The sequence below is a fragment of the Pelmatolapia mariae genome, linkage group LG16_19, assembly GCF_036321145.2.
Source record: "Pelmatolapia mariae isolate MD_Pm_ZW linkage group LG16_19, Pm_UMD_F_2, whole genome shotgun sequence".
Lineage (NCBI taxonomy): Eukaryota > Metazoa > Chordata > Actinopteri > Cichliformes > Cichlidae > Pelmatolapia > Pelmatolapia mariae.
In genome coordinates, this window is record NC_086241.1 from 13,845,913 (window position 1) to 13,858,105 (window position 12,193).

Here is a 12,193-nt window from a genome sequence, read left to right on the forward strand (position 1 = left end):
AGTCCTTTCACTGACATACCTCTAATACCAGTTAGTCCTCTGTCTGGCAGTCAGACTGTATCAGTAGCAAAACTACAGCAGAGCACAACTCTGATCTTTCAGAAAAGTAAACAGCTGAGTTTGCCAGACCATATAGCTCAGCTGGTGAACAAAGTTGGTGGAACAGTGGTGAGAGGAAATGAGTGGCTCAAGCATGAAGACCTTGACTCGTATGTGCTGTGCCCATCTCCAAGGAGTGTCTTGAAGGTCTTGATGAATTTAGATTTCCAGCATCTTGTCACAGAGCTCACATCTGCCTCTCACACAGCACACAATGAACTAAAAGATTATCTCTCTTATCTGGATTCTCTCTCAAAAACAGAGAAAGATTTTCTCTTGAAGTTGCCTTTGTTTCAAACCATGAAAGGAAAGGAAAGTGTTGCAGCTCAATCAAAACAAGCTGTGCTTCTGATCTCAGGCCTAACAGTACCAACAGAGCTCCCTATGCCTGATTCCATAATCCAGTGTTCTACTGAGACTGACCGCAGACTGTTACAGCTGCTCAAAGTTCATCTCTTGGACACCGCCGAAGCAGCCAATGTTCTTGTTGACAGCATAAGGAAAGGTGCTTGCAGCAGTGACAACACCAAAAAAACAATGACTTGGATTTTACAGCATGGTAAGGTGCTTTTCTCACAAAACGAATCCCTGAAATGTAGCTGTAAGGACTTGAGCTTCATTGAAATGAATGGACAGCTGAAAAAAGCCTCTGACTTTTTTGATCCAAGAATTCAGAATTTTAAAGTCATCTTTGAGTCAGACTTCTTTCCACCGCCTTCATACACTCATTCACTGCAGATGCTGGAAAGCTTAACAGAAATCGGATTACTGAATAAAGAGATGGATGTCTCACCTGAACATTTGCTACATGCTGTCACCCTGACTGACAAACTGTGTGTGAACTCACAAACTGAGGCTCTAAGAAGAGCTCAGGTTCTGTTGGAAATGGTGGAAAGTAATGATTTACTGTCAAAGTTTTCTCACAAACAGCTTCATTGCCTCAAAATGCTAAAATGGATCCCATGTGAACAACTTGGAAGTGAAAAACAATTCAGTGATAAATCTCAGAAGTATTGTTTGTTTTGCCCAAATGAAATAAGACATTCTGTGTATAAGGACATTGTTGGACATGTAATGCCTCTGGTAGGGAAGCTCAGTGACAGAGTTAGCAACAGCCTTGGTCTCAAAGACCTACCACCACCTGAAAAAGTGATTGAGAATCTGTCAGTCTTGAAATCAAAAGCACTGGAAATGGCTAATCCTGACACAGATGTAGACTTCAAAACACAGCTGCACAGCATTTACAAACACATGCAAGACAATGTCTCTGTATTTGTTACAATGATGGGCAATGAGGCATGCTGGCTATGGACTCACAACCAGTTTGTTGCACCCCAGGATCTGGTTCTTGAATACCCAAATAATCTAGATCTAAGTTCTTACATTGGGAAGGTACCAAGTGAATTTTTGCCGTACAGAACATTGTTCCAGAGGTTTGGCCTGAGAAAAGTACTTTCCAATGAAGACATTTTGGGCATTCTGTACTCCATCCAGCAAACAATTGAAGCAAGACAACCGCCATTTGCAAGTTCCTCTGAGGTCAAAGTGTCAATAGAAATTCTCAACTGGCTCTGGAAAGAGAAGAAAACAGTTCAGGATGACATCCCAGTGCCAGTCATTGCTGAGGGAGGAAAATTTACCCTTAAACCACGATCAACAGCTCTTTTCTGTGATGTAAGCAAAAATGGACTGAAAGAACTAAACTGCAGAGAAGAGGAAATTTATGTCATACATGAGGAAATCCCAAAAGCAGCGGCTGAATGGCTGGAAATTTGTTTTCTCAGTACCCACATCCTTGATCCAGAGGAGATAGGAATAGAGCAGTGTGGACAATCTGAACCAATGACAATGAGGATAAAAAACATTCTTAAAGAGTATGATGAAGACAGTGACATCTTCAAAGAGCTCATCCAGAATGCAGAGGATGCTGGGGCAGATGTTTGCAAGTTCTTGGTGGATTTCAGAGTACACAGAGATGCCCCTGAAAGCCTGATTGACCATGACATGGCTCTTTGTCAGGGACCTTGTCTTTGGGCTTTCAATAATGAGCAGTTCACAGCAGAGGATTGGAAAAATATTGTCAGAGTTGGCTCAGCCTCAAAGGAAAACAAAGTGGAAAAAATTGGAAAGTTTGGACTTGGATTCAACACTGTGTATCATGTGACAGATGTCCCCTCCATCCTTAGTGGCAACACTCTTCTCATACTTGATCCAAATGTTACTCATCTCACAAAGCATATCAAACATAAATCAAATCCTGGAATCAAGCTGGATCTCTCTCAACAGCGACTCTTTCATTGTTTTCCTGGTCAGTTTGGATCATATGAAAACATTTTTGAGTGTAATTTTACCAGAAAAAGTCCTCCTGAACCCTATCCAGGAACTCTGATCAAACTACCTTTCCGAAGTGAAGAAGAGGCTGTCAAATCAGAAATAAACCCAAAAGTGTATCAAAAACACAATATCCTTGATTTTCAACATCACTTTTCTAAGAATTCACAAACCCATCTGCTTTTTTTAAAGAACATCATTACATTATCCCTCCAAAATATCCCACACAATGGATCAACTCCACCAAGAGAAAGTGAAATAGAGACCATCTTCTCTGTGTCCAAAACCACTGTGAGTGCAATGGAGATTCCTGATGACACCAGTGTGTCCAAGCAACGTGAAGCTGAGAAATCACTGATGAAAGTTGATGGTAAATGCAAAGGACTAATTGAATCTTGCACAGTCAGAATTATCCAAATATCCAGTCAGCAGTCTAATGAAACTAAACTTCAGTTCTGGCTCCTGTACAACTGCTTTGGGACAGATGAGTCCTTTAAAATGGCCATTCACAAAAACAAGCAAGCCAGTTTCTCTTTGCCAATTGGAGGGATTGCTGTGCCCTTGCAAAATGATCCAGAAACTGGAAAATTCACCACATTACGAACAGATCTTGTTGGACAGGCCTTTTGCTTCCTTCCTCTTCCCATTCACACAGGTCTTCCTGTCAATGTAAATGGCACATTTGCGGTGACAAGCAACCGAAAAGGTCTGTGGGAAACTGGAGTGAAAAATGACTGGAACAAAGCTCTCCTTCAGGATCCAGTAGTGACAGCATATGTTACTGTACTCAAGGCACTAAAGAAAATGTCAGAAAATAAGCAGCTGGTGAGTTACTGTTATCACACCTTTTGGCCTGAGAGAGAGAAAGTGACTGAAACGTTCAAGCCTTTAGTGGATGCACTTTACTCAACTATCATTGATGACTCTGTTGGTCCAGAGCTCTTTAGTGATGGAGAACAATGGTTCTCAATGAACAATGCCATATTTCTACATGAGAGCATTGAAAATGATGAAAAGATTGGTGACCTTGCAGTGCAAGTTTGCAAGAAATATGCAAAAGGACCCAATCATGTTGTTCCTCTTCCACTGTGGCTGAGAAATAGCTTCAAACAGGCTGGCCTAGAAAAGGTTTTACAAAACAGGACCTGGAACTGGGAGAAGTTCTACAGAGAAGCAGTGTTCAGTAACCTAACTACAATGGACTCGAAGAGTAGAGATACCCTTGTGCTGCATGCTATTGACCTTCATATCAAAGAAATTGACAATCTGCTGCTCTGCCATCCATGCATACCCACAAAGGGTGGACAGCTCCAACATGTCAGGAAACTTGTGAATCCTACAGGGAAAGTAGCCTGTCTGTTTGAACCCAAAGAGGGACGCTTGCTTGATGGATCCGAAAATGACTTCAGATCTCCAAAAAGGATTCAGCGTTTGTTGGAACTCGGTATGGCAAATGATCATCTCCCATTGGAAGATATCACAGAGAAAGCAGGCACAATTAATAAAACCTGGAGCATTGACAAAAAGAAAGCATTTGTGCACTTGAAGTGCCTTTTTGAACTGATGAAGAATCACATTTATGATAAAGACTCTCACTACTGGAAAACACTGAGGACAACTGCATTTCTTCCAGCATTTTCCCCTGGTGATGCAAAAATGGAAGGAAATGTAACACTTAAAAGGCCCACAGATGTTTTTAGTAACAAATGCTCCCTTCTCGTTAACATGACACAACCAGTGCTGGATAATAGTAATTTGAAAATACACCACAGTGATCCAGTCCTAAAGATCTTGGGCGTGAACAGCACTCCGAAGCCAGAGGTGGTGCTCCAGCAGCTGCATGAAGGAAGCAAACAAGCACACTCCATTGACAGATCCATGCTTTACAAAATTGCATTTGAGTGTTATAAGTGTCTGGATCAGTGGATCTGTGACTCTGGAAATACCACTTACATTTCACAACAAGCAAGTTCATTTCCATTCATCCTCATTGGCGATACATTTGTGAATGTTGACCGTGTAGCTGAGAACGGGCAATTTGAAGCAAAGCCCTATCTCCACGTACTTCCAGCTGCCTTCACAAGCTTCAGGAACCTCTGGACATGTATAGGTGTTGCAAAACAATTCACGATCACTCAGTTTCTAACTGTGTTGCAGGAATTACAAGCTCAACATGGAAACCAGCCCCTACCAAAGAGTGATCTCTCAGTTGTCTTCACAATTTTAAACAAAGGGATTTTTGAGGCCAAATTCAAAATCATGCATGACTATCTGATACCCAATGAGCATGGAGTTTTGCAGTTTGCTAGTGAGCTATTTTACAATGACAGCCCGTGGATGCCACTCACTTCAGGTGTCACATTATGTCACGAGAATATCCCACGAGCTATGGCTCGCCACATTGGAATCAAAACAACAAGGCATCATTCTCTGGAAACCCACATAGTTGATGACATGTCACCATTTGCTTTTGACTTTGAACAGCAGGAACAGCTGACTGTTCGTATTAAAAACATAATTTCAGCCTATCCATCAAAGAAGGATATCCTGAAAGAGCTCATCCAAAATGCTGATGATGCAGAAGCAACAGAAATTCACTTCATCTGGGACAAAAGACAACATGGGAAAGAAAAAACATTTGGGAAGAAATGGAACAATCTCCAGGGTCCAGCACTTTGTGTGTTCAACAACAAAGTGTTTTCTGATGCTGACATTAAGGGGATTCAACAGCTGGGAGAGGGAGGAAAGCACAACACTCCAGGGAAGATAGGGAAGTACGGAGTTGGATTCAACTCTGTTTACCATCTGACTGACTGTCCTTCGATCCTTACAGGAGATGAAGTACTTTGCATTTCTGACCCCAATCAAAAATACATTGAAAATCATTCAAATAACCAACGAAATGGCATTGGCTATAAACTAGCTGACACTTTCAAAGAAATGTACGTAGATGTCTACAAATCCTTTCTTCCAGACAAATTTTCTCTTAAAGAGGGCACCATGTTCAGATTACCTCTGAGAATGGGTACAAATGCAAATACCTCCAAAATATCACAGCAAGGAGTCACTGATCGTGACATGAAAGAACTGTGCTCTGCCCTGTCTGAAGATCCTGAAGGACTAATTCTCTTTCTGAAAAACATCTGCAAAATTAAAGTCCATGAAATCAGTGAAGATTCAAGAGGACTTAAAACCATCTTTGAGGTTGAAAAAAATCTGCCACAAAGAAGTCGGGAAGAAAAAGATGCTTTTGTAAAACATCTACAAAATGCACTGCAATCAGACAAAACAGCATCACACAAGACTTTCTATGAAACCACAATTTCCATGTCAAACAAAAGACAAAGTAAGTGGATTGTTGCAGAACAGTTTGGCTCCTTCAAAGACAGCTTTGAATTAAAATTATCAGACAAACTTCCCCAAGCATCATTAGCTGCACGTGTGAACACAAAGGGATCCAGCGTCATGGATTTTAAAGGAGAAGCCTTTTGTTCACTTCCTTTGCCAGGGAAAACTGGACTGCCAGTACATGTCAATGGGAACTTTGAGGTTGATTCTGCCAGGAGAAGCCTTTGGAAAGAAGATGGGGAGAGTAAGAAATCAGACTGGAATGAGATTTTGAAACAGAATGTCATTGCACCACTTTATGCAGATCTCCTGCATTACATCAGGTGCAGCATTGCAGTCAAGAAAGTTTCCCTTATATTTATTGAATCATGTTTCAATACAGAATACTTGTGTTTTTGGCCAACTGTGTCCAAAGATGTTTGCCCAGACTGGCATGAAATGATACATGGAGTATACAGATCATTGAAAGAAAAAGGCCTTGAGGTAATCCCTGTGATGAAGAGCTCAACACGGAAAATTCTAGATAGAAAAATTGAAGAATACTCATTTGACTGGTGTAATGTCAGTGAAACAGACTCACTTGAGGCCCCTTACCTTGCAAACTTTACAAACTACAAGTTGATGCCCATCTTGGAAGATCTTGGAATGAAGCTGGTTCCTTATTCCACAAACATGCAGAGGATTTGGACAAGTTTCAGATCTGCTGGGGTTGAAGTGAAAGAGGTCAGTCCCTCCACTGTGCAGACTTTCCTACGAGCAAAGTCTCTCAATGATCCAACCCAAACAGATGAGGATTTGCCTTTACCCATAAGTGCCACTTTGGTCAAAGATGAGAAAAGATGTTCAGAGCTCTTGAGTTTTTGTTTACAAGATTTCTCCTCACAAAAGGTCACCCAGGACAATTCAAATTTACTTGATGGGCTTCCACTTCTTCTCACAAGAGATAAAGTATTGACAGTTTTCAACTCCCAGTCACCCAAGTGGATATCAGTATATGAAAATCTCTTCTTTCACTACGAGGACAAATTTGCAGACTATCAGACAAACAAAGACCACACTGAACTTCTTCAAAATTCAAGAATCATCCAAAAAATGACATTGCCCTGCTCGGAAAAATATCTGAAACCATTAATTCAGCATCTTCTTGAGAACTGTGAAGATGATCCACACAGTGGTCTTCATGTCCCAAATGAGAAAATGTTGAAGTGGCTGAAGTCCCTTTGGAGGTTCATAATGAGTGAAATTAAAGCACCAACATCTAGAGATGACAAGTCAAATCTGACACTAAGTGATGTGAGGAAATTCTTCAGTGACTGCTACATTTTACCTGTTGTGTGTCCAAGGTTGAACAACAAGCACTTCCTGCAAACAATGAAACACATGTCAAGTGTTGTGTTTGCCTCAGAAAAACACAAAGACATATCAGGCATCCTCTTCAAACTTGGTTTTATGAGGTTTGATCATGTATTCTTCTCTGAGATGGGCCAACAGGTATATTCATGTCTACAGCATGAGCTTCTCCATGCAGATGATCAAAGCTCAGTGTTGGATCAAGTGTACAACATTAATCACCCAGAGTTTTCCCACCTTTCAAATGATAATATGAAAGAGTTTCAGATCTTCCTCCAGTCGGGATTATCCAAATCCAAAGACAATCAAGAGTATAAGAGGAAGCTCAAATCCTTACCAATATTTGAAACAACACATGGTGAACGAGTGAGGATTGATGGAACTAAACAGGTTTATGTTGTCGACAGCTTTTATTCAGTGCGATTTCCAGATTTATTCAACCTGCCTAACAGCAACAGCATTTTTCTCAAGTACAACTCCGAGAACTACATGCTGTCAGAAACACTCAACATTCAGGTCCTGAATGATTTGCAGTATTTCATGAAGTTCATTCTGCCTGCTGTACACCAACTCACAGAGACACAGATTCTTCACAGCCTCAAGTTGTTGCTGTCACTACATTACTCTTCAGAGGACAAGAAAACTATCATCTCCTCACTGAAGACAGTGAAACTGATTCGCAGTTCTCAAGGTAGACTGGAGCCTGCATCATACTACTTTGATGAGAGTGTGGAGCTTTACAGAACAATGCTGCCTCAAGAGAAATTTGTTCCTGAGAGATTTTGGACTGATCTGTGTGAAGGAGATGGTTATATAAAAACACAAGCAAAGCAGCTGGTCAGAGAATTTGGAATGAAGCATGTTGTGTCAAACGATGAGATAATAAATTTTGCGTACCAGCTGGAATCAGAAGCAAAAGGAAAAGGAAGAATTGAAGACCTGAAACTGAAATCATCCTTACTTTTCAGGAAAGCCTTGAATAAAGCATGTGATGCCAAAGACAACAATGAAAGGTTGCTGGAAAGCATTGCTGACATCAAATTCATTTTTCCAGTGATTATTCGAAAAGAACTGTCCAACTACCACCAAGCATTTGCTGCTGAAGGAACTACTGTTAAAATTAGAGGCTTGTTGATTGACAAAAATCCAGAGCATCAAGATTTGATTTGGACCTCAATGCCAATTGTAGACCTGCCAGTTATGTCACAAAGTCTTCGGAAAATGATAAAAAATGCTGGAGCTCATGAGGAACCACCTCCAAACTGTGTAACCAGTAACGTAAGAAACATCTGTCAGTCACCATGTGAAACTGACCAGCTGATCAAAACACGAGCTAAAGTGTTCAGAAGTTCGTACGCTTACCTGCAAGCAAACAGATTTGAAGGAAACCAGCTGGCTGGTCTTCCTGTTGTGCTGGTTGAAAAAGACACAAAACTTATGAGGCCTGATGACGTGTGTCTGTCGCTCTCCTATGATCTGGACTTCAGACCATATCTGTACAAGATTACTCCAGAAGATGCAATGTATGCACCGTTCTTTCAGAAAATTGGTGTGAAGAACAAAGCTACTGCAGAGCAATATTGTAATGTTTTGGCAGCAGTTTACGCTGATTCCTGTGATAAACAGAAACTACATTCAAACCAGCTGAGAACTGTGAAACGAGCTGTTGAGCAGTTGTTTAAGTCAATCAGTGCTCAGGGAAATGAGACACTTCTTGAAAATGTGGAGACTCTGTATCTTCCTGCAGTAGATGGTAAATTATACCCATCATCCACACTCTGCTACAACGACACGGTGTTTGAGACCAAAAGGTTGGAAGAAGCTCTGGAGAACAAGTTCCTGCTTCTTGAGAAACTCAGTGAATGTCATTTGGGCAACGACAAATACAAGCATCATCAGCTGTTGCAACTGCTGCCTCAGAAATTTCAGCCAAAGATGCTGTCTGAGTTCACAGAGGAAAGAGTTGTGGAATCAAAGATGCAGCTTTGTGAACTTGGGACTGGCTGTGAATTTAGTGGATGGTTTGATAAACATCTCTCCTCAGGAGCCTTTAAATATGGATTAATTTGTCTTATTAGAGAGAATTCTCAAGGCAAAATAACACAAGAAGATGCTATTAAAATGTGTGAGAAGACTTTTGGCAGTATACAGATTATCTGCTGCAAAACTTTGGAAACAGCTCTCTGGCTCGATAAACAGCTACTTCACAAAACTGATGAAGAAACTGATGTATCTGTGGAACGAGGGCAACAAGGCTGCACCTTTTACTTAAAGCACAATGATGACATGGCTCTCAAGGTAATAAATGAAGTCATCATGACACTGACAAAGGAGATTAATGCTCTTTTAGGAAACAGAATTGCATCGGTTCACCTTCCAGTGCTGGGACAACTCCTCATGTGTGATGATCTGCAAGATGTTCGGAAAACTCTGGCTAAAAATCAGATCCTTGACAGTGCTGAAACTGAAAGTTCCTCTTTTAGCCTACCAGCCGCTGGGACAGAAATTCCAGAAGAATGGCATGATTGTTTGGACATGAATGTCCTCAACAACTTTGAAGAGGGGGAATATGTTGGCTACAGCATTGATGACAAGTACATTTATGCAGTTATTGTTGAAGAACTGCCTGGTCACAATGGACGATATTCATGGAGATACAAAATAGAAGTAGGAGAAGATGAGCCCATTGAAGTCAGCTGTGTTGATCTGTTTCAGTTTAAACGAGAAAAGAAGGTAAAAACAGAAGAAAACACTTGCATGGAACTGGAACCACTGGCAGGAGCTGTGCCACATTATTCTAAACCATCAACAAATTCCTTACCGGCCTCTGTTCAGGAAGCTAAAAGGGAAATTGATAAATGTCTGGCAGAGATCTGGAGACTTCCTGAGGAGGAGAGGCACAAAGCCATCAAGAGACTGTACCTCAGGTGGCACCCTGACAAAAATCCTGATTGCCAGTCTCTCACCAATGAGGCATTCAAATATTTACAGAATCAAATTGATGAGCTCAGCAAACCCAAAGCTGCAAGCTCGACCTTTTCAAGCAGAAATACACATTTCAGAGGCTTCTATCAACAGTGGAATCAGGAGGCCAGGTATCACAGAAATAGTCGACAGAGGTTCTCTAGAGGTTATAGAGGTTTCCATTCCTACAACTTCTGGACCCACAATGAAAATGTCCCAAGGCCAGACAGAGAAGAGGCCAGACGCTGGTGTAGACAGGCTCGCTGCGATCTCAATGCAGCTCACAAAGACACTGGTGGAGGGAGCACAGAGTGGTGTCTGTTTAAGGTCCATCAAGCAGTGGAGAAGTCTCTCATAGCAGCATGCTATAAAAGAAATGGACAACGCCCCAACAGCAGCTCAATTTCAGCCACTGCTGCACAAGTTTCCCGCTACAGCCCCCAACTGAGAGATCTGCCTGAGATTGTGAAAAACCTGCAGACACTCGGGGTGGATCCCAAAAGGACTCAATATCCCAACTGCCATCCCTATCCCCACATACCGAACGGACAGTTCAGATCAGAGAATGAAATGCTGGCACTGAACAAGGCATCTGAGCTCCTTAATAAAATAGAAGAATATGTGAATTAAGGATTTAAGACAGACAAGGCATTGGTTAGTGTAACTTTTTTCCTACATGTTAAAAAGGATGATATCCACAGTGTAAAACTGAAATATTATTTAACATCACAACCAAACAGAATTTAAGTTGTATTATTTTTCTCAGTAATGATCACCGAATTATGTTAGTATGAAGTATAAACATCAAAGGTTTTTTGTGCACATTCATGAATAATCAGTGAGAAAAGTTGTAATCACTGTATGACATTGCTATCATTTGTAGCTGCTCATTTGTGATATTGATTATATTCTGTTTTGTTTTGTTTTGTTTTGAAAATGCGTATATCAAATATTACATGCAATGAATATTTTGACTATTCTTAGGAGTAGTGGGGTCACTGGACCACTTCATTATTGTTTGTTAAATACCTCCTGGGGAACAATATACTTACTGTAATGTAACATTTATATGAGGCAAATATGAAGTTTTTTGATGTTTTAAACAGCTATGACTGCTTCCTGAGTGAAGCTACAACTACTGTACAAGTTCTGTCTAATGTATTTAGAGATATTCTTAGTTGTTCTTACATTTTAGACACTTATTACTATTGAGAATCAGGTATAATTTTTATGTTTAAAACATTAATAATGACTGTATAATACTTTATGAATTTGCTATACAATCTTTTTCTTTTTTCAGAAACATTCATAACTTTTGGTGACAGAAGATACTGAGCATGTAATTTTGTCATGTTAAAAAGAAATTGGCGGAAATCTGTCACAACTTATTATTATTATTATTTAATAAAAGTTTCTTATGAAATAAAAGAAATGATAATGCCTGTCATATTTCTAAATAGGGGTGAAGGATTAGCTAATATTACTATAATTAAGTATATAATGAGTATGGATTATTATTTTTTTTCATTCCTTGTTCATTTATATTCAGGAGTTCTTAAAGGAATAAAGATTACCTACTTTACACTAACAGTGTCTGTAATGTAATTTCACTTTATAACTGCATCATTTAATGTTAACATGTCAATGGCCAGTGTGACATAAAAACTGTACCACGTAATACCAGTAAAATCTGACAGCAAAAAATCTCTAAAGTTTGCTGACTTTGACTCCCTCCCTGAAGTTAAACTTTGACAATTCATGAGCTGTGGCTGAGATGAACATACAAAAGACATCTATGCTAAGCTGAGATCAGCCCTGCACAAGATTAGACAAATCATTGAATCAAAGTGTTTTGAGCAGTTTAAAGCCAGTGATGCTCACGTAAAAATTACTTTTACATACACTGAACTAAAAAAAAAAAAAAACATAATTAGTAGCGAGATCTGTTAGAAAGAATAAGATTGTACATGATCATTAAATGTACTTAAGTTTCTCAAAAATTGTTGGTGTGAACCTTAATCATCCATATTAGTAAATGGAGCTTGTTGACATATAATTCCACTGTACCTCCACCCACCTTCAAACTGACCAGTGGTGTAAT

The 12,193-nt window shown here is 40.0% G+C and overlaps 1 protein-coding gene across 1 annotated transcript in view; it reads left to right on the plus strand.

Annotated features, from left to right (window-relative positions):
- LOC134644079 (sacsin-like) overlaps positions 1-10,722 on the plus strand; it is a 32,039-nt gene extending 21,317 nt beyond the window's left edge. Inside the window, exons 9-10 of the mRNA XM_065472042.1 lie at positions 1,187-2,546; positions 7,041-10,722. Of these exons, the coding sequence (XP_065328114.1) occupies positions 1,187-2,546; positions 7,041-10,722 (5,042 nt within the window). The remainder of the gene's footprint in view (positions 1-1,186; positions 2,547-7,040) is intronic.
- The last annotated feature ends 1,471 nt before the right edge of the window (positions 10,723-12,193 follow it).